This window comes from Mauremys reevesii, linkage group 2, assembly GCF_016161935.1.
Source record: "Mauremys reevesii isolate NIE-2019 linkage group 2, ASM1616193v1, whole genome shotgun sequence".
In the NCBI taxonomy this organism is placed as follows: Eukaryota; Metazoa; Chordata; order Testudines; family Geoemydidae; genus Mauremys; species Mauremys reevesii.
The window spans coordinates 173,275,555-173,296,438 of NC_052624.1; the positions used below are offsets into that span (position 1 = coordinate 173,275,555).

The 20,884-nt window shown below is 44.1% G+C and overlaps 1 protein-coding gene across 2 annotated transcripts in view; it reads left to right on the top strand.

Moving 5' to 3' along the window:
• Nucleotides 1–479: 479 nt before the first annotated feature.
• Nucleotides 480–20,884, top strand: part of LOC120398993 (mevalonyl-coenzyme A hydratase sidH-like) — a 35,377-nt gene continuing 14,972 nt past the window's right edge. Inside the window, exons 1-5 of one of the 2 annotated variants that reach the window (XM_039526839.1) lie at nucleotides 688–740; nucleotides 1,448–1,714; nucleotides 4,529–4,696; nucleotides 13,831–13,928; nucleotides 17,223–17,367. In XM_039526839.1, the coding sequence (XP_039382773.1) occupies nucleotides 1,696–1,714; nucleotides 4,529–4,696; nucleotides 13,831–13,928; nucleotides 17,223–17,367 (430 nt within the window). In that variant the 5' untranslated portion in view covers nucleotides 688–740; nucleotides 1,448–1,695. Of the gene's footprint in view, nucleotides 741–1,447; nucleotides 1,715–4,528; nucleotides 4,697–13,830; nucleotides 13,929–17,222; nucleotides 17,368–20,884 lie in introns of both variants that reach the window. The other variant, XM_039526838.1, reaches the window with a different exon arrangement.

Below are 20,884 nucleotides of genomic sequence, written 5' to 3' on the forward strand. Positions count from 1 at the left end.
ATGAAGACTCTCTGCCACCAACTAGTGCCATGCAGTTGTTATAGTGCCTAGTACGAAGATGGCATCTACAGCAGCAACAGGGGGCAGTTCTGCTGGGGATATTGACAGGGAGGGAGCCCATTCCCCTGCTCTCTCACAGAGCCGGGCTGGAATAAGGGCTGGCACACCCAGTAGAAGACTGGACTCAGTATTTGCTGGCCCAAGGACGATCGCATGATCTGGGTCCACGGGATAACCACCATGGTCGATACTCCTATTACATGCCAGAGATCAGGACCTACTGGCTCCATTTGCAGCTGCCGCCACAATGACCCTCCGCGCCCTCTGACTGCGGAAGAGGTGGGTATCTTCTCTCAGGGCAGCCTGCGGCTTCAGTGGTGACGAGACAAATGGGAGGGGGAGGGAACAACGGGACCGTGGCCATTTTGAAAGAGAGCAGAGATCAGCAGCCGCTCAGCCCACGTGGGAGCTGGTCAGTGCGTGCGTGTCACAGCTGGGTCGCGCCGCGCCGCGCCGGCACCGTCCGAGTGCCCGGGGGCGGCGCTGCGCGGATCCTGGCTTCGGAATCGTGCTGCTGCCCGCGCTGGGGGGAATGGCCGGGCAGCTCATGCGCAACGCTGCGCGCCTCCTCTTCAGCGGGGCCCCGGGCAGGAGCCAGGCGGCAGCAGCAGCAGGTGCCTCTGCCAGGGAGAGCTCCTCCTCCTCGGCTGCAGCAGGAGCAGGGACACCGGGAGAGGAAGGTTTGTGTCCCTGCGTCCCCGGCAGAGGGCAGCGCTCGCTGGGCTGCTGACGGGGTGGAGGGAGGCAGGATCAGCGCCGCGGCGGCGGCTGCTGCTGCACACCGGGGCGTGCGATGTGGACGCGAACTCGCCTGCCGTCCCCTCCCGCGCGTGGGAGCGGCAAGGCCCCCCCGTGCCCTTCGCTGCAGTGCGAGAACCCACAGGGCAGCCGGACCCTCCCCGCTGCTTCGCGCCGGCAGCCGCGCCCACGTTGCTAGATTACAAGCGCTATAAGGCATCTCGGAGCCTGCGTGGTTTTTAGGAGGCCCCTCACCCCCTGGCCCTTAGTAAATGCCACGGTTTACGCGCTGATCAGTAATAACTCCCTTCACGTCGAGAGGCTTTGGGGTCATATCAAATGTCCATTTCTAGGACGAATTGTTCTTTTGGGAAGGATCAGCATTAGATTCTGAGTAATGTGTCCCAATGTGGGAGCTGCAGATTCTAAGCTGATTTATAGGGGGGCTCTGAGCAGTTTATTTATTAAACTTGAAAACCAAAATAGGAATTCTTGATTGCTTGGGGACTCCTAGTTTTCATGTGTCTTGATGACATTCCATTTCTTTTCTTGGAAATTTGACCTCAGCATGAAAAACAGCACTGTACCGTATGCTGAAGACAATGGTCCCGATTTGGTGTTACCCTCTGCCTGCTTTGCCCCCTTGCAGAGCAGCTGATAACCCACTTCAGCCAGGTTTATGGCCCCCTTGTGTCATCAGAGTGGCACAAAGCTGCTGAGTGTACCAGTGCATCTGACCTGATGAGGCATACAACAGAATGGAGACTAAAGGATAGCATCCTAGTTGGACAAGTGATGTTTGCAGGACCTCTGTTTATGTTTCCTTCATGAGATAGATGCTTTGCCTAGAGAGAAGTCTTCACCTTGCACTGGACAAAATGAAACTGTGATGAAGAAATGGTAAATGATACAGCAGGTGACTCAAGCTTCTTTCTTCTTCATTTTTAAGGGTGCTGCAGTCTTAAAGAACTGCTATTGGATATAGTGCTCTACTGACTGAGCCCCATCACTAGCTTGCCGTTTAATTTTTGAATAGCAGTGAATGTCTTGATTCTCAAGCCCCATTCTGCTCTCTTCTCCAATCCCTATGCTTCATGAAGGGTGAAGTCCTGTTCTGAGACCTTAAGTGGGATTTGTGTGGGTCAGAGGATTTGTGCCGACTCATCACACAGTTGAATTTCACTCGGAAAGAGTCAAGCTTTAGAAGTGTAGCTGGATGACCATGTGTTTAAAATGAAATGCTATCTGTGCAGTTTGGGGTGGCTGTAGACTGCCATAAATATGTTTCATAAACAGTGAGAATAAAGGCTGATTTTACTTTAATCACCCTTGGAATGTAACAGTCCTTTGGAAGTGGAGTGTCTTATTGCTGTTGTTACATCCCAAGGGAAAAATCCTGGCTCATAATTGGCTAAAACAGTGATGTGATGAGTTAGTAGACTTCTGCTGTCTAGGCTCCTCAGTGGTGAGCAATATTGCGATCTAGAGCAGTATTAATCAATCAGATCACATGTGTCAAACAAGTTTTCACTAGCCTCAAATGCATCCTATCTGTCTCTAGCCGATCCGACAGCAGTTCTTATTTCTTTCAATGTAAATGTATAACACCTATCCTGGACTCTAGGAGCCTATGCCAATAACTAAAAATAACTTTAGAAGCATAGCCAACAGCTTCATCCGGAACCCAAAATAGTAATAAAATAAAGCCCCCCCCAAGTGCCCCTTCCTGCACAAACATCTTCCCTTATATCCCCCCAAACTTGTGTAAACAGATAACTATGCAGTATGCCCTGACTGTTCACAGACTCAGGTTGTTTTGGACCAATGGGGAAATTGGGTTCCAAAGCTGAGGGCTCCTCACAGCAAATATCCTGCTGGGAAACCCCCGCTTTCTCCTTTATATGGAAGAACCTCTGCAAATTACAGCTGTGGTAGTGTGGAACATGGAAAACTGTGATCTCTCAGGTATAAAGGCCTTCTTGACTGTCCCATCAGAAGTGAATAACTGGGCCAGATCTTCAGCTTTTGTAAATCGGATTTGTTCTATTGAGACCAGGGAAATGAAGCCAATTTACATCAGCTGAGAATCTGTCACGTTTATTTTTCTGGACTTCAGGTCCCTATAGACTACGGCTTTAAAGGAAAAACTGTCACATTTTCAGTTACATATGATGAAAATATTTAGAATATATGTAAAATTAATTCTGCGCTTAGTTTCATTGCTGCTGTTCTGGAATATCTCGTTGTAAATTCATGCAGTGCCTAGAATCCCCAGCTACGACTGAGACCCCATTGTACTGACTACAGTACGCACACTTAGAAGAAACCCCAGAGAGTAAATAATCCAACTTCTTACACTGAGAGCGGAATTGGACCCCTTGGTTTCCTATTTTGGTAGAAAGAGAGAGTTACTGTATCTTGAGATAAATATGATTATTTACAGGAGTACTTGTGGCACCTTAGAGACTAACAAATTTATTTGAGCATAAGCTTTCATGGGCTACAGCCCACTTCGGATGCATGGAATGGAACATATATTGAGGGGATATATATACACATACAGAGAGCATGAAAAGGTGGGAGTTGTCAAGAGTTGGTAAGACAACTCCCACCTTTTCATGCTCTCTGTATGCAGGGCCGGCTCTACAATTTTCGCCGCCCCAAGCAGCGCACTGAATTGCCGCCATGGACGGGGGCAGTCCGTGTGCCCTTCGGGTGGCAGGCGCGTTTCCGCGGCGGTGGCAATTCGGCAGCAGCTTCTATGTTTAGCTGAAGCCACCGCTGACAGCTAAACATAGAAGCTGCTGCCGAATTGCCGCCACAACGGAAACACGCGTGCCGCCCTAAGGGCACACGGACTGCCCCCGCTGTCCGCGGCGGCAATTCGGTGCGCTGCTTGGGGGCAAAACAACAGGGACTGCCGCCCTTTGCAGATTGCCGCCCCAAGCACCAGCTTGGAATGCTGGTGCCTGGAGCCGGCCTTGTCTGTATGTGTATATATATCTCCTCAATATATGTTCCATTCCATGCATCCGAAGAAGCGAGCTGTAGCTCACGAAAACTTATGCTCAAATAAATTTGTTAGTCTCTAAGGTGCCACAAGTACTCCTGTTCTCTTTGTGGGTACAGACTAACACAGCTGCTACTCTGAAACCTGTCATGATTATTTACTACTTTCAACAATTAATCTCGTTAGTTATCTAATTAGAAGTTAATGTTTATTGTAAAATGGGTTACTGAGGGCTGTTTTAAGCAACCTGATTGCCTGCTTTGCTTAACATTAATTCTGTAGAAATTTCTTGTACCTCCAATACCAGTTGAAACTACCTCTTGCATTTAAAAATAACTTTTTTCCTTCATTTTTTAGCAATAACAATGATACCACAGCGCATTTCACCCAGAAGAGTGATGCCCCAGCTGTGCTTGAGACTGTCCGCTCTTCACAGCTGGTCTTTGTTATTAATTCTCGGGAAATATCTTCAGTCCTTATTTACTGTTGCTTAAATACAAGCCTGGGAAAGATACTATATATTAAAATGTTTAAAAATGTTCATGAAGGAATGATGTAAGTGGTAAAAATAATATGTTGGATTTACCTCTGTTTATTTTAAATCTCTGTCGTCTAATAACATTTTAAGCCTTTCAGACCCCCTTTTTAATGTATTAATGACTTACTAAAAAGAATGTAAGTATACTTTTACGCTGATTGTTTTTCTTCTCCCCCACACAGGGAAGAAAAATGTAGTCACTGAAAGACATGGAACCATCATGACAATTGGGATTAACAGGCCAGAAGCCAGGAATGCTGTGAATCAGGAGACTGCAGCAATGCTTCTTCAGGCATTCACCTCATTTGAAGATGATACCTCACTAACTGTTGCTGTACTTCACGGAATAGGTGAGATTTGTTATAGCCCTGGCTGGAATCCTCCCCACCCACCCTCGGTGGGTGGTCACCAGGCTGTTATAATTAGACCCAACATTTGAATCCAACATGCTTTCCAGCCATCTGGGTCTGGACAGAGTCCAGTCACTGTCTGACTGAGCCTCTAGGGCATGCTCCTGGCATGCAGACTCCCTGTCTGGCCCTCTTCTTGGGATGTGGGACTCCTCAGTGTAGTTGCCCTCAGCCTCAAGACCAGTGCTGAAACTCCCCTTCTGTCTGTGCGTGGTTTCCCCATAGCTCTAGTTTATAGTTTAACTCTTTGGGAACACGTGGTAGTTAAAGTAGGGAACACAGACTTTATAAAGGAACTTCTTAAACACATATACTTTACTCATAGACAGCACAGCAGAATTACAGGCAAAACAATAAACACATTAATGCAATTCCTCTCCTGCCCCCCAGAGGCAAGAGTCCTCACTGCTTCTGAGAATTTTTAGGGTTTTGGTCAGTTTCTTTGTGGGAAGGGAAAGCCTGTTCTGTGCCCACTTCTCCAGCTGTGTCCTCTATTTCTTGTGACAGGCTGATTGTCTTGCCCAAAGTGCTCATCTCTTTTTAAAAAACAATCTGTAACATCTTTTCTTTTTCTGTCCTTGTGCTGGGGCTTTTCTATGCCCCAATCCCCCAAGGCTTGCTAGGCAAAGAGTTTTTAAAATTCAGTGGTTCTGCTTGCAACAACCTCCATTGGCCATTCAGGGCAAAGCTGTTCAGTTGTGGATGGCCCTATTTGAATTCTCCAGACATAGTTTGTTCACTTCATGCCAGGTCCCTGCCACCAAATGGATGATCTAATTCACAATGGCTGTTACAACCATAAATGATACTAGGGATTTATATGTTGACCCAAACATATTCCCCAAACTGTCACAAGGCTATTCTCTCTCCTGAGATTAATTTTCTACAGTTCTGAAAAAAATGAAATATTAATTTCTACAAAGAGGTCTGGTACGCGGCTCTAACTTGTTTGAACAGTAGGTGATGAAAAAGCCTTCTTGAGTTTATTTAACCCATGCATGTCTCCTTTTCAATCTAAACACATGACTGAATAAATGATTAGTGAAGTATGATTTACATCCAAAAGCATGATTCTGCAAACACTTGCACACGTGAGTAACTTTATGCCCATGAATAACTTGTATGTAAAATGTTTGCAGGATCAAAGTTAATTATGGTCCTGCTCCTACAGACTCACAAGTATGAAAAAAAAATTTTGGGGACTCATGTTATACTTTCACAGACAGTGAAGTGGACACTGATTTTTTTGGATGCCTCGTATTTTGTGTGCCCAGCTTGAGACATGTTGGTCATGAACTTGAGAGGTGCTGCTCACACCTCTGATGCTCATGCTGACTTCCAGAGGAGCTGTGAATACTCAACACTCTGGAAAATCAGTCCGAAGTTGTCTCAGGCTTGGCATTCAAAAATGGAGGAACCCAAAATAAATGACCACTGTTGAACATTTTGGCAATGGTATACCTTCACAGGCAGTGAAGTGGTTAATTATAACCTGATTTTGGTCAGAGTCTCTTTTCTCTAATAAACATCACTGTTTATATTGCTGTCTTTTCAGCAAAATAGCATCTGTTCCCAGATGCTGCTAGGCTTTATTACCCATGCTTTCTTGACTGTCAATGTACATGTTCACTTATACACTGAACTTAAAGTTATGAAGAGGTAAAATATTTTAGCTACAACTAACTGAATTCATTTGATGCTTGTTGTAAAATATGTCCTTGAGTAATAGTTGTTTATAAGCTAATAAGAAACTCTAGAGACAAATTCCTGTTTTTGTTCTTTGAAATATGTATTATATCATGACAATTATGCTTGAGGGTCAAATACCCAGCTGGTATAAATCAACATAACTCTATTGATTTTCATTAACTGAGAATCTGGCTGTTGGAGGTTTTTTGCTGTAATTATACTGCTCAGGTGCTGTGTGACTTTTGAGAAATCTTTTATATTTGAGACTATTCTACTCTAGGTGACAAAAAAAAAAAAAAGATGACTTATTTTTCCCAATACAAATGACTTATTGTGCCCACAGACTAGGGTAAGACAAGGAACATGTATTTGAAAATCAAAACAAGAAATGAGAACATGCATATTATTTAAGATGCGTGTGCAGTTTTTTCTTGCTTTATTCATTTATCTTGGAAGCGCTGCAGTTGAATTTAGGATGACTGAGACATAAAATCCAGCACTTGGGGGGAAAAAAACAACCCCACCCTAAACTTCAAAGAGTATATGAAAATACTTGTGTGAACTGTCAAATGGAGGTAGCAAAAGAAGAAGAGGCCAAATAAAAACAGTGTCTCATTTTTAAGGGAAGACATTTATTTTTCTCAGGGGAGGAACAGGTCAAATACCCAACCTGCCATTAGAGTTTTGTATTTGGAGATTGGTTTGGAAAAGTGTGACAATCAGGTAGTTTCCTAGATCAGCCTTCACTTTGACATGGGCCTATAATAAGATTTAGCTGGCTGAGTTCATTAGTTTGTATTTTCTTGAACTTAATCTCTCATCCTTGGCCCAGATCCACTAAGTTTTTAATCAGTGACACTCAGTCTTCCAGGAATGAGTTATCAAAGGCAACTGGGCTTGTGGACTTCTCTGTGGTACACCGCTACCTCGATATAACACGAATTCGGATATAACGCGGTAAAGCAGTGCTCCGGGGGGGCTGCGCACTCCGGTGGATCAAAGCAAGTTCAATGCAACATGGTTTCACCTATAATGCGGTAAGATTTTTTGGCTCCCAAGGACAGCGTTATATCGAGGTAGAGGTGTATTTATTTAATTTATGCTAGTGTATGTAATGATTGAGCTCTTAGATGTGTACGGTTCAGCAAGAATAGACTCACCCATTTTACAAGAAAACTCTCTCTTCACTACAAGAAAAACTCACTGGGCCAAATTCACCCCTGGTGTAACTTCACTGATTTCAGAAGAGTTACAGAGGGTATGACTTTGGTTTATTGGCTCTGTTCGTACATCTCATAGTTTCTCTAACCTCACTCTTCTTACTTCTCAGTCTGCCTTTATATGATTCCTCTCACTCAGCATCCTAACTCCCAAACCAACTATCAGCACAAAAGCAATGACTGTCCTATCACTGGGTGCTACCACGTATTACAGGCAAACACTTATATTCCTTGTCTTTCTGGTGTCTTCTGAAAAAACAAGATTTTTAAAAGTGACTTGTGATTATTATTATTATTATTGTTGGTGCTTCAAACTTCAGGTGCCCAAAATTGAGATATCATAAAGGGACTTAGCTTTCGGAAAGTGCTGAGCCCACTTTCTGAAAATCAAGCCCCTTTAAAGTATTGAAAGTCAGGCACCCAAAAATTGAGGCACCCAGAATCACAAGTCACTTTTGAAAACTTCACCCTACGGTTTTGTTTGTTTGTTTGTTTGTTTGTTTTTACCCTGTCCCCTGTCTCCAGACTGATGATCATTTGACTTCATAATACTTAATACATACAGAATACATGCTAACAATGCTAATACATACTTTAATATTAATACATGACAGTTCTTATTCAAATATAAAAGAGGTGCTAGGCTGGAGTCAATCATATTACTGAAGTCCTGTGAAAATTACAGAATGTGTTGTAGACTTAAAAAAAAAAAAAAAAAAAAAAAAAAGGAAAGTTGTATGTATATTTCAAAGCTTTACATCTCCAGCACATATGCATGGGTTACTTATGCCACCCTAACTGACTTAACAGAGAGAATTAGAACATTGAATTTTGCAGCTTTGTACCGTGGTTCCACCTGTTAAACGCTATAGGGAGATTCTTGCTCTGTGGCCTTTTATGTTTTAGAGACAACAAGGGATTTCTGTCCATTGTACAGTGGAATATTAAAGTAGATGTGGTGGGCTGCAATGTTTTGATTTTCATCATGGTGGAGCAGCGGGCAGCAGTGCTTTCTACTGCTTCTAGCACTCTGCAGTAATGATACCACAGTCATGCAAGAAATGGTCTGAATTCACTCTTTCGGCTGCGGGAAGCTGTGTGGAGGAGGCACACTTTCAGTGATAAGGAAGTGGAGGGGGTGGAAGGGTGAATAGGTTTTTGGCATGCACCAGTGAGAACCCTGGAAGTGAATTCTTGTTTACTTTGTCTTCACTTTCTTTTAAATGACACATCCTTATAGAATGCAGCCTTTATTCAGTGTTTAATCATAACATTGGCATCCGCAAAGGAAGAGAATATGGAGGGTTACTGAAAAGTCAGTGTAATGCTGATATTAGACCAGGATATTCAGTGCCAAAAGACCAATCTCTCTTCATTTTCTTTCACCATCAAAAGATTTTTATTTCTATGTTTACTTTTTAAGAAGCTATTTCATAATCTCAGCTAGCATATGATACCACTGTCTAGTCTTGCCACAGCCCAAATGATTGTAAATATGCAACTTGTGGCCTCCGGGCACCTATGTGAGATTAGGTGGCCTTGCTGCTCTTCATAGAACCTCAGATTTAAATATAGGAATAATGTGTATTGTATTAGGTGACATAAAGGCAAATTTTTCCCACACACTCCTTTGAGGAGGTGGAGTGGCCTGCCTGCAGTGGGACTTGCGTGGTTCCCCAGGGCTGGAGTGAGGCTGGGCTCCATGCCATGGACATGAACCTCTTGTGCCTTACAAAGCCAATCTTCCTGGAACACACTGTGCCCGAGCACACAGGGAAGGAGTAGGAGGTTTGCTAGTTGATCCCTGGCTACACGGATCTACTGGACCTTCTTAAGGGAGTTTGTGCTGCAGAGGTTATGGTAGCTTTGAGATTGCAGTGGTGGGCATGAAGTAGTTTAGTTGCTGCTCACAGCTGTGAGAGGATCTTCTTCTCTCTCCTGCCCTCTGCCCCCATAGAACTAAGACCAGGAGAGTTGATGCAGGGTAGAGATTTTTTTCTTTAGTGTCCATTTCTGGAATAGTGAACACCACCAGTGTCGCCCTCTCTTTTCCCCCCAAAGAACTTTGATCTGCGATAGGTAAAAGCTGGTGATGTATTCTGAAGTAACTTGATGTTTTTCTTGTTTGTTTGAAAACTGAGATGCAAACAGGACTACACTACCAAGCTCTAAACACTACTGTATTAATATAGCTCTGAGTGCAATAACTTGTCATACTGCACTGCAGAAAGCTGTCCTTGTGTCTCATTCACAAATGATTTTTGTCTTGGGAGAGAGTCTTGGGAGACCTTTCAGGGTCTCTTTCAGCATTCATAGCAGAGTTGTTCTTGTTCCTCATATCCATTAACGGAGGTTAATTTTTAAAACAAAATTACTTTGAACTTATTTATCTTCATTATTCATCTCCCCAATATTAAATGTGTTTTGAAAATTGTCACGGAGATGCTTAACTTACACAGCTTCACATAAACTATTTTATTGGGTAAAGTGTTGGAGAGCTAATGACACTCATTTGGTTTATGTTAAGAGTATTTAATACCCACTATTACATGCTATTGCATTGACTAATGATTTGGACCATAAAACAGAAATTGGTTTTGCAGCATCCCTTGGAGGAATCTTACAGAAAGTTTAGAGGTTGTGGCTAGAACATATGTTTTAACCTAGTTTTAGTATAATTGGGTCCAATCCACACTGGCTGGCCAAACTGGCTTACAGCCCAGTTCAGCCACAACCATTTTTAAAACCTGCTTAACCACGGCTGTTAAACACTGTTATCTGGCTTTTGCAGAAAGGGCTTTAATTCATATTCAGGGTCATGCTTCTACAGCCGTGATTTGGGAGATTTCCTCAACCAGAACAGGGATTGTTTGATTCAAACCTATATGAAACTTTTCTCCCAAGAGTTCATTTTCTGACATGGATTTCTTTTAGATTTCTAGACTTGATATTTCCTTCATCTCATTCACACAGCTAATTTGAACGAAGAGAGAGTTTAATTTTGTGTCAGTGTGTTGTGTAACTCCTAGGTGAATATAGCACTTACAAAAATGTCATTCTTAGTTATCTTCTAACCATAGCTTAGTCTGGATTTTGAGTAGCAATATGTGTTTCTACAGTAGTTGTTGACTTTTCACATTCAGTGACTGCTCCTTTCTCATATCTCACAATAACTGCCTTCATGAGAGCTTCTCCATATTCATTTATTAGTCAGGTGTCTAACCCTTCCTTGGGAACTAACTTTCATCCTGAGTTCCTATATTTTCCTCCTTTCAGGCTTCTGCGTTAACCGCTTTCTTGTAAGGGAAACGCTACCTTAGTTCATCTTGTTCAATTAGATTATTGAATGTTATCAAGACATCATCACACTATTGCCTATCTTTTTCTCTTTTCCTTCCAGATTCTTTACCAAGGAGGTTTTGGAGTTCCAACAAAATCATCTCAAAATTAAAGGGCAAATTCTGCCCGGCCTTATGTGAGTGCACAGTGTGAGTGAGACCACAAATATCCTCTCCCCACTCTTCCACTACCCTGGCAAGGCCCAACCTAAATTGCACTCCCTGTACTTAGGGGAGTGATAAGATTGCTCCATCCTTACTCGCAGTGTACATGCTGCCCCAGAGGGTACAGGGAGTAGGCAGGGTCATGACTGTATCCCTGCACGCTGACTATGGGAGCTCCCTATAGCGTGTATAGCAGCATACATGCTATCTCTGTACACACAGGAAGAATGTTATTTCTGAGGCAAATGCCTCTTGGGTGTTCTCTCTGGGGCAGTGTGGCTCTGCAGTGCCCTCCCAATGCAGGGCTGTGCCGATAAGGCACAATTAAGCCCTTTATCTGCTTTTGTTCCCTGACATCATTTGTCCATTGGTGAAGTCATTCTTCATAAAATAAAAAGAGACTTCAGCCTCACCCTAAACCTGTTCTTTTTTCATCAACTGGACCTGCTGTTTGTAGCCCACATTCCCAAATTGTGGTCTGCTGTTCATGTGAGATGTCATCTCTCTTACTGTTGTTGTTATTTATTATTTGAATTTTCATAGCCACTTTGAATCAGGAGACCTGCTACCTAAACTCCCCCTTTCTGCTTTCTGTAGGCATTGCTGCCTGGCATGGACACTTTTTCCACAGAGCAATTCAGAACATCTGTGTCCATTCTCTCCCTGTGTTGCTTTACTGTTGATAACAGATGGGATTCGTAGAAGTGATCCCATTAAAGAGAAACAGGCTGATTTTATCAGTAAATGAAGTTCTCTGACAAGTTTCTTCTCCACACACTCATAGTCTCCCTCCTCCTCGTTGCTTTAGATCTTAAATTCAAATCTCAGTCCACAAACCTGAGGGACCGATTCTCAACTGCTGAATATTGATGAAGCTCCATTGACATTAACGGAGGACTGGATGAGGATATGGTCCTGAGTTGGTGATGTTAGCCCAATTCTTGAAAAAGAACTGTTTGCTTGAGATGGATGTTGAAATGCACACTAAAGCTTTCTAAGTCTATGTTTCATGGATCCCACATCCCATGTATTGATACATGTGCTTATCCAAATAATGTGCCTCTGTGAAGGAAATAAACCATTTGGAGAATCAACCTACATTACTACACCTCTACCCCGATATAACGCGACCCGATATAACACGAATTCGGATATAACGTGGTAAAGTAGCGCTCCGGGGGGCGGGGCTGCGTGCTCCAGGGGATCAAAGCAAGTTTGATATAACGCGGTTTCACCTATAACGCGGTAATATTTTTGTGGCTCTCGAGGACAGCATTATATCTGGGTAGAGATGTATTAAGAAGTCTTTCCACCTCATTAGTGATGTAACTCAACAGTACCCGGTTGAGCTGTAATCTGGTCAATAGAAACAATGACATTAAAAGAAAATTGAGAGCCCAAAGGGAAGCACTTAGGTTGTGAGATGGTAAAATTGAGGCTGCCTGGACAATTTTTTACTCTGCTCCTTTTGTGCATGTTAATATTTTAAAATATGACAGCCACTAGCTTTCAAACAAATGGTTCAATGTCTTTTTAAAAGTACAGTCTTATGGACACATTTGGCATGTTGCAGCCTTTCAGGCAGTGGGTACTGTTGGGCCTTACATTGTTTTCAAATTTCTCAGAATATCATACAACTTTTTTCTTCTGCCATCTTAGATATGCTTTACACCCACTTCAAGGCCCTTTTGTGCTGCCAGAGTGATGAAAAGGGACATTAGTATAAACAAGAATCAGATCCTTTGTCTTCATTGACTTACCTTTATACAACTGAAAAAGACAGGTATAATGGAAGAGCTACTTCCTGTTGAGATATCATTAAAATTTATGAGTCAGATCTTTAGCTGGTGTAAATTGGTACAACTATACTGATTTCAATTAATCTATACCAATTAGTGTCAGCTGAAGATCTGGCCCTATGTCTGTAATAATAACAATAATTATTATTTTGTATACCACCCTAGGAGATATGAGCCCTAGTCATGGACTAGGACTCCATTAAGTCTTACACTTGACAACAATATTAACTTTAAAATTAATCAGAAAAATTTAAAGGTAGAATAAATGAAGAACCTAGATCCAGAAAGCTATTTAGGCTCCTAAATTCCATTGAAATCAGTGGAAGTTAAGGGACTAAGTACTTTTGTGGATCTGGGCCTAAGTGTCTCTCATAAAACTGGATGGATCTACTGTACATTATATGCCACTTTGGTCTGGCACAATGTGCCCTGAAACCAGCTTCACTGGGTAGGGAGCTGAAAATGACCCCTTGAGAATGGAAATTTTCATGCACCTTTGACAGTAGGTGTGACTACACTTTCACTATCAATAATCCCATTTGAAAGTTGTAGCGAAATGCTGCTGTCACTAAATGGCTGGACAGAAATATAGATATGATGTTTGTCTGAGATATATGTATAAATTTTCTGATCCAGAGCTGTTCCTTAGATGTGTGTAAAAATTGTCTGATGCACACTTTCAGCATAGCTTTCAGGGTGAAATAAGCTTCTGAATAAAAGAAAATGGTCCCTTGAGCCACCCCAAAAGCAGCTCTTGGACAGACCTCAAGGAAAAAATGTGAGTATTTGGAGCTCCACTGACCCCACACTGATGCTTTCCTGAATTCATCACTGCGGAGTCTAATTTTTGCGGTGTTTTATAGGAGGTAATTTCTGTGCTGGTTATGATTTGAAAGAGCTGGCCCACGACCCAACCGCAATAAAATTGGAACAAGATGTCACCAAAGGTCCTGGTCCCATGGTACGTACTTGGAAAGAGAACTGTGCAGCATGGAGAGGTTTTTGCAATTCAGTGAAACTAAAGTCAATTTTCGTGGCTTGAAATTGCTGCAGGACCATATCATTGTGTTTCAGTTGTTTTGCTATATGTGTGAGAGGCAGCTGTTTTGTTTTTAACAAACAAGAAAACTTTAAAATCTTGATTTTATGGAAACAAGTGACAAATTTCTGTTAAGTTGCAGACACCAAAAACAGGAAAAAATACTTGTCTTCTTTGAAGTTAACTAAAATCAAATGGGATTGTTTCCCCAAATGAAAAGTAGGAGTTGAGTTATGATGCATCACCTCCCAGTTATCTTGGAAATTATATGTACTGTACCCTCTGTTTATATAAATATGAATTACATGATTGTGTGCACAGGGTCATTTGTAGTTCAAATGAAAATACAGTAAGCAGAGACCGTTGAGGGATAGACAGTATACATAGATCTACTATTAACAATTTTCCAGCATGGTATATCAAACATTTTTTGGTAAAGAAAACTTTGGCCCAGTGTCATATGTAGGTACTTGAGTCATATCTGGAAAGCTGGATTTTCACCAGTGTTAATATGATCCCAGTCATTCTCCGTTTGCATGGTATCTCTACCATGAAGACTTTGGTGCAGAAGTTCACAGTTTTGCTCAGAAACAGACAGATTCTTCTGACTTCATAAGCATTCTGCCTCCTAAAAATGAATATCTTTATATTCGTACTTGCTGTGGCTGGTGGTGGGGGAGTGGTACATATGAAAACATAAGAACTTCAGGTACACCAGGGAGGTTTGCTAGAGATGGACCACTTGTAAGGTGGATGTGTTAGGTAAGTGTTTTATTTTCAGTATGTTAGATGGCTGTGCTCAATGCTTTGAACATCACTTTATATGGGCACTCAGAGACTTACCGTATATACTTGATCATAAGCCGGTTCGTTTATAAGCTGACACCCCCCCCCCCCCCAAGATGGATAAGTAAAAATGGAAAATTTTTATGACCCGTTCATAAGCCGACCCTATAATTCAGGGGTCAGCAAACTTTGGCTCCCGGGCCATCCAGATAAGCCACTGGTGGGCCAAGATGATTTGTTTACCTCGAGAGTCTGCAGGCACAGAGGTAGACCTAAGTAAACAAAGTGTCCCAGCACACCAGCTGCTTACCCCAACGGGCCGGGACAGCAACTGGTGGGGAAATGTGGGGGGGGTTTTGGGAGGGGAGGAGTGGGGGGTCAGGGGAGTAACCCCTGTGACCATCCCCTACATGACCCAATCCTAGCCTGGGACCCCCACACTATCCCCATCCCATCCCTTCCCACCTTATCTGGGGAGGGCCAGGCGGGCCAGACTGGGTAGCGTGGCTGCAGCATGCTCTGGCGGGCTGGGCGGCACGGCCACACCCTGTTCTGGGGGGTGGGGCTGAGCGGAACAGCCGCAGCTGCTTTGGAGGCTATGGGGAGAGCAGCATGGCCAGAAGCGGAGAGACTCTGGACCCTCCTCTTCCCTTCTGGCTCTCCTTGCTCCCTATGGTGGGGGGAGGGGCTGTGCCCCACCTCTCCCTCTCTATACTTGTTCATAAACCGACCCTCTTCTCTGGTGCTTCCCTTTTTTACTAAATAAATTCGGCTTATGAATGAGTATGTACGGTATGTGTTTCCATATACAGCACATTTGCCAGAAGTACATTAATGGTGATGTATTGATAAAATCCGTAGTCTCAGAAAACAAAATGTTGAATTAGATACTTGGGTATCAGAATTCATTCACCATACATTGAGTCAGTTTTGTTCTTATCTTAGGTAGTATGAAGGTCAATAAAGTTACTAGGCTTCTCCAGTTGAGACAAAATCAAGGTATCAGTCTCACTGGATAGAGTAGTGCATATTCCTGTCTGAAGTTTGCTGCTGCTTCTCATATCTGTAAATTTATTTAGCATTTTGACAGATGAGGGTGTATAACTCAAATAGAATGAAATATTTTCTTCCTGAAAGTTGTTATTCTAGAGTCTTTTTGAGAATCTTGTCTGAGACTCAACATATACAAGCAAAATAATCCTGCTGTTTGAATTGTTGTGTTCATGAAAGAGTAGTGATTTGAGTGGGTGAATAGCTTATTTAACTGTGCCTTAATTTCTCCATCTTTATAATATAAATAACAAAACTTATTAGCCCTTCTAAAGCAGTTTGAGGTCCTCTGATGAAAGATGTGGTTTAAGTGCAACATGTTTTTAAAAGACAGCCACAGAAGCAATAGGTCACAGTACGCAGTCCTCTGTCTTTCACTTGCTGAGCCCAGTAGTCTCTGAGGCATGCCTTTGTATTAACACTAACAGCCGTGGGTTACATTTGGTCTGTTAGCAAACTGACTACTTTTCTAAATTACTGATGCTTGATCCTTAATACAGTCCTAATATGCATAATTATGGCATTCAAATCTTATATGATTGCAGTGTATACCATGAAATTTGAACACATTCAAAACAAATCAAGGATGAAAGTGAATTTCCTTCCTTCCATGTGTACTGTCTTCCTGATATCAAAACTTGCTCAGCTGACAAGTAAAATGTCTTTCTTACTGTCAGCCCTAAAAATTCAACGTGGGTGCTGAAAGTATAACTGGGTTCTTTCTACCTTGCACATCATAACCAGTAATAAAGGTTCTGTTAGTCAAATTGTGCCCTTGGCTGCACCTGTATAACCTTTTTTGCCTTCATATTATGCCTCAATGGTACATGCTCAAATTTAAGATAAAGTTTGGAAGACCATGGAGTTGTACAGATGTATCTAAGGTCATCATTTGGTTTGCATCTTTACATAATCTATACAGGACAACTTCTGTGACTGCAGCTTAGAATTTCACTACAGTGAACATCTGCTTTAACACCAGTTTAACTCACTGGCACTGGACAAATGTCTTATTAATTTTTCCTACTGCTGTCCTGATTAAACAGCAGTCATTAGGCTAATTAGGTATCCAGGGATATAGCCCGGTAAAGCAATCCTTAATAAACTGAGTAGACTGTAATCATAAAAATGTAAATTGATCACAGCAAAACCAAGATAATAAATCAAAGTTAGTATATATGGGTGCATTAGCTGATGTGCTGGTTGCAACCATCCTAGATATGGCCCAATTCTGTAAACGCTTATTACAAGGCATAGTGCTGCTGAAGTCAATAAACCTCCGTCCTATGTTAAGCAGTACATCCAACAGTGTTTGCAGGATTGGGTCTTTGGTATGTACACTGTGGTATGACTGTATTAATATCTCTTTTATTTTGATAGGGTCCTTCCCGGATAAAGTTTTCCAAACCAGTGATTGCTGCAGTAAGTGGATATGCAGTGGCCGGGGGTCTTGAGCTCTCTCTTTTGGCTGACCTGCGTGTTGTGGAGCAGAGTGCCATTTTTGGAGTGTTCTGCAGACGCTTTGGTATGTTTTCATACAAAATCTCTACAGAGATAGCAGAGACCAGATTTTAAAAAATGCTTTTAGAATTGCACTCCCAGTTCTTGCAAGTGTGAAACCTATATCTGTATATGTGAATTGGGTACATAGACCCACAGTTTTCCAGTTTATATGCACACAGTTTGCAGACACATGGTTACAGATTGATCTGATAATTGGGCCCTGATCCCTTGGGGTCTCTTTCTCTTTCTCTGCTTTCTTTATAGCCAAATGTTACAGACAAGTTTGGAAATGAGAAAACTGTTAGCCAACTAAGGGCTTATCTACACTGGGAACTTACATTGCCATAGCTACGCTGCTTAGGGGTGTGACAAATCCACATTCCTGAGTGACGTAGTTAAGCCGACCTAACCCCCCCGTGTAGACAGTACTAGGCCGACAGAAGAATTCTTCTGTTAACCTAGCTACTGTCTCTGGGGGAGGTGGATTACCTACACTGATGGGAGAATCCCTCCCATTGGTGAAGGTAGTGTCTACACCAGGGGTGGGCAAATTTTTTGGCCCGAGGGCCATATCTGGGTATGGAGATTGTATGGCAGGCCATGAATGCTTACAAATTTGGGGTTGGGATGTGGAGGGGGTGAGGGCTCTGGCTGGGGGTGTGGGCTCTGCGGTTGGGCCAGAAATGACTTCAGGGTGCAGAAGGGGGCTCTGGGCTGGGGCAGGGTTTGTGGGGGGTTAGGGCTCTGGCTGGGGCTGCAAGCTCTGGGGTAGGGCTGGGGACGAGAGGTTTAGGGTGCAGGAGGGTGCTCCGGGCTGGGACTGAGGGGTGCAGGAGGGTGGGAGGGGGATCAGGGCTGGGACAGGGAGTTGGGACATGGGAGGGGCTATGAAATGCAGACTCCAGGCAGCACTTACCTCAAGCAACTCCTGGAAGCAACGGCATGTCCCCCTCTCTGGCTCCTATACAGAGGCATGTCCGCAGGCATCGCCCCCGCAGCTCCCATTGGCTGCAGTTCCCAGCCAATGGGAGCTGGGGAGGGGGCGGCACTTGGGGCAGGGGCAGCGGCAGCGTGCGGAGCCCCTTGGCTGCCCCTAAGCATAGGAGCTGGAGGGGGGACATACCGCTGCTTCTGGGAGCTGCGTGGAGCCGCAGCACATGCACGCGGAGTGGCCCCCAGAGAGCTGGAGTGCATGCACACGGAGTGGCCAGCTGGAGAGCTGGAGCGTGTGGAGCTGGGTAAGCCGCAGACCCCGCTCCCAGGCGGGAGCTCGAGGGCCGGATTAAATCGGCTGGCGGGCCGGATGTGGACCACGGGCCATAGTTTGCCTACCCCTGGTCTACACTGAAGTGCTACAGCAGGTGCAAGGAAACTATATTAAATAGTCCTTGCAGTGTAATTGAAACTGTCAGTAAGGGCTAGATTTTAAAATATATTTAGGAGCCTGACTCCTACTGAAATAAAATTGATTTCTGAAATGATTTCAGTGGGAGTTAAGTGCCTAAATACCTTTTAAAAATTTGGTCCAAAGTTGCTATTATGCTTTATTTTCATCTTATTTGCTATCCAAGGATAACTAATAACAATTTGTACAATTTGGCATTTACTGCTAATAAACACATACATTGTGATCAATTGTACAGATATTGTCTTCAAATTCAAGTAATAGATGCTGTATCCAGACTGGAAACTATTATTTTATATATATATTTTCCCGTTTTTGGATGTATGGTATCAGTAGCGTAACCAGGTTCTAACAGCAGGGGGAGCAAGCAAACATAAAAAAGGTGCCCCCCTTGGCTCCTCCTCTGGCCACGCCCCCTGGCTCCTCCGGCCACGCCGTGCCCCCTCCCCCCCTTGGCTGGCTCCTCCGGCCACACTGCAGCCATGCTGCGCCACGCCCCGCGCCCCCCACTCCATGGCTGTAAAGGGAGGCTGGCAGAGGACGGAGGTACGAGGGGAGGTGAAGGGGAGGGAAAGGCAGGGGTGAGGAGTACACAGAGTATGGAGTTTGGGGAGGGGTTACTGGGGATGGGAGTGGGCTGGGGTCCCTGAGGCTCTCTGTGCAGATGGGGCTGGAGCTGCCCCCGGGACTGGGAGAGCCTGGGAGGGGCTTGCCGCGTGCAGCACCAGCCCAGGCTCAGTGCTGGCCCTACCCCTTGGGGGGTGGGGGAAGAAGGCAGTGAGCCCTGCCAGGCACAATCCGAGCGAGCTGCAGCCCGGCTCGCCTGCTCAGCCCGGGGAGCGCTGCCCTGCCCAGGGCTGCTGGCGGAGCCTGGCCGTGGGTGGGTCGCACTGACAGGCCATGGCTGGAGGGGGGAAGCTCTCTCCCCTCCTCGGGGGAGTTTTATTCCAGTGAGCCACGGGCAACGCTGAGGCTCCTGCTGGGAGTGACCGGCCGCGGGTCTGCCCCGTGTGGCTGCCATGAGCAGCGCAGAGCCGCGGTGTCCGCTCCTCCAGCATGCACGGGCTCTGCCACTGCCTCTGCTTTGTGGTTGCGCTGGCGGGGCTCTCCTGGGCCAGCAGGAATTGTTGGTAGCGCCGGCTGGCAGGCGCCGTTTCTGGGCCGGGCTGCCGCCCCACGGCTCCTCCGGGCCGTGCTGCTGGCAGCGCCAGCCGGCAGGCGCCGCTTCCACGCCTGCCACCCTGAGGAGAAGCAGCTGTTTCCACTGAACCCCGCTAGCTACGCTACTGTATGGTATCTTACTGTCCTTTTATTATTCTTCTCATTCTTTCAAAATTGAAAAAGATTAAAAGTTTTGGTAAATTAAACAGTTCATTAGCTAATTTACAACACTACTACCATGTGTAAAGATCTGGTCCAAGAGGTGAATGTAGCTGGACTGCTTGGTAATAGTGACCATAATATAATTAAATGTAACATCCCTGGGGCAGGGAAAACACCACAGCGGCGCAACACTGTAGCATTTAATTTCAGAAAGGGGAACAACACAAAAATCAGGAAGTTAGTTAAACAGAAACTAAAAGGTGAAATCCCTGCAAGCTGCATGGAAACTTTTTCAAGACACCATAATAGAGGCGCAACTTAAATGTATAGCCCAAATTAAAAAAAAACATTGTAAGAGAACCAAAAAAGTGCCACCATGGCTAACCAACAAAGTAAAAGAAGCAGTGAGAGGCAAAAAGGCATCCTTTAGAAAGTGGAAGTTAAATTCTAGTGAGGAAAATCAAAAGGTGCATAAACTCTGGCAAGTGAAGTGTAAAAATATAATTAGGAAGGCCAAAAAAGAATTTGAAGAACAGCTAGCCAAAGACTCAAAAAGTAATAGCAAAAAATGTTAAGTACATCAGAAGCAGGAAGACTACTAAACAGCCAGTGAGGACACTAGATGATTGAGATGCTGAAGGAGCACTCAGGGATGATAAGGCCATTGTGGAGAAACTAAATTAATTCTTTGCTTCAGTCTTCACGGCTGAGGATGTGAGGGAGATTCCCAAACCTGAGCCATTCTTTTTAGGTGACAGAATCTGAGCAACTGTCCCAGATTGAGTTATCATTAGAGGAGGTTTTGGAACAA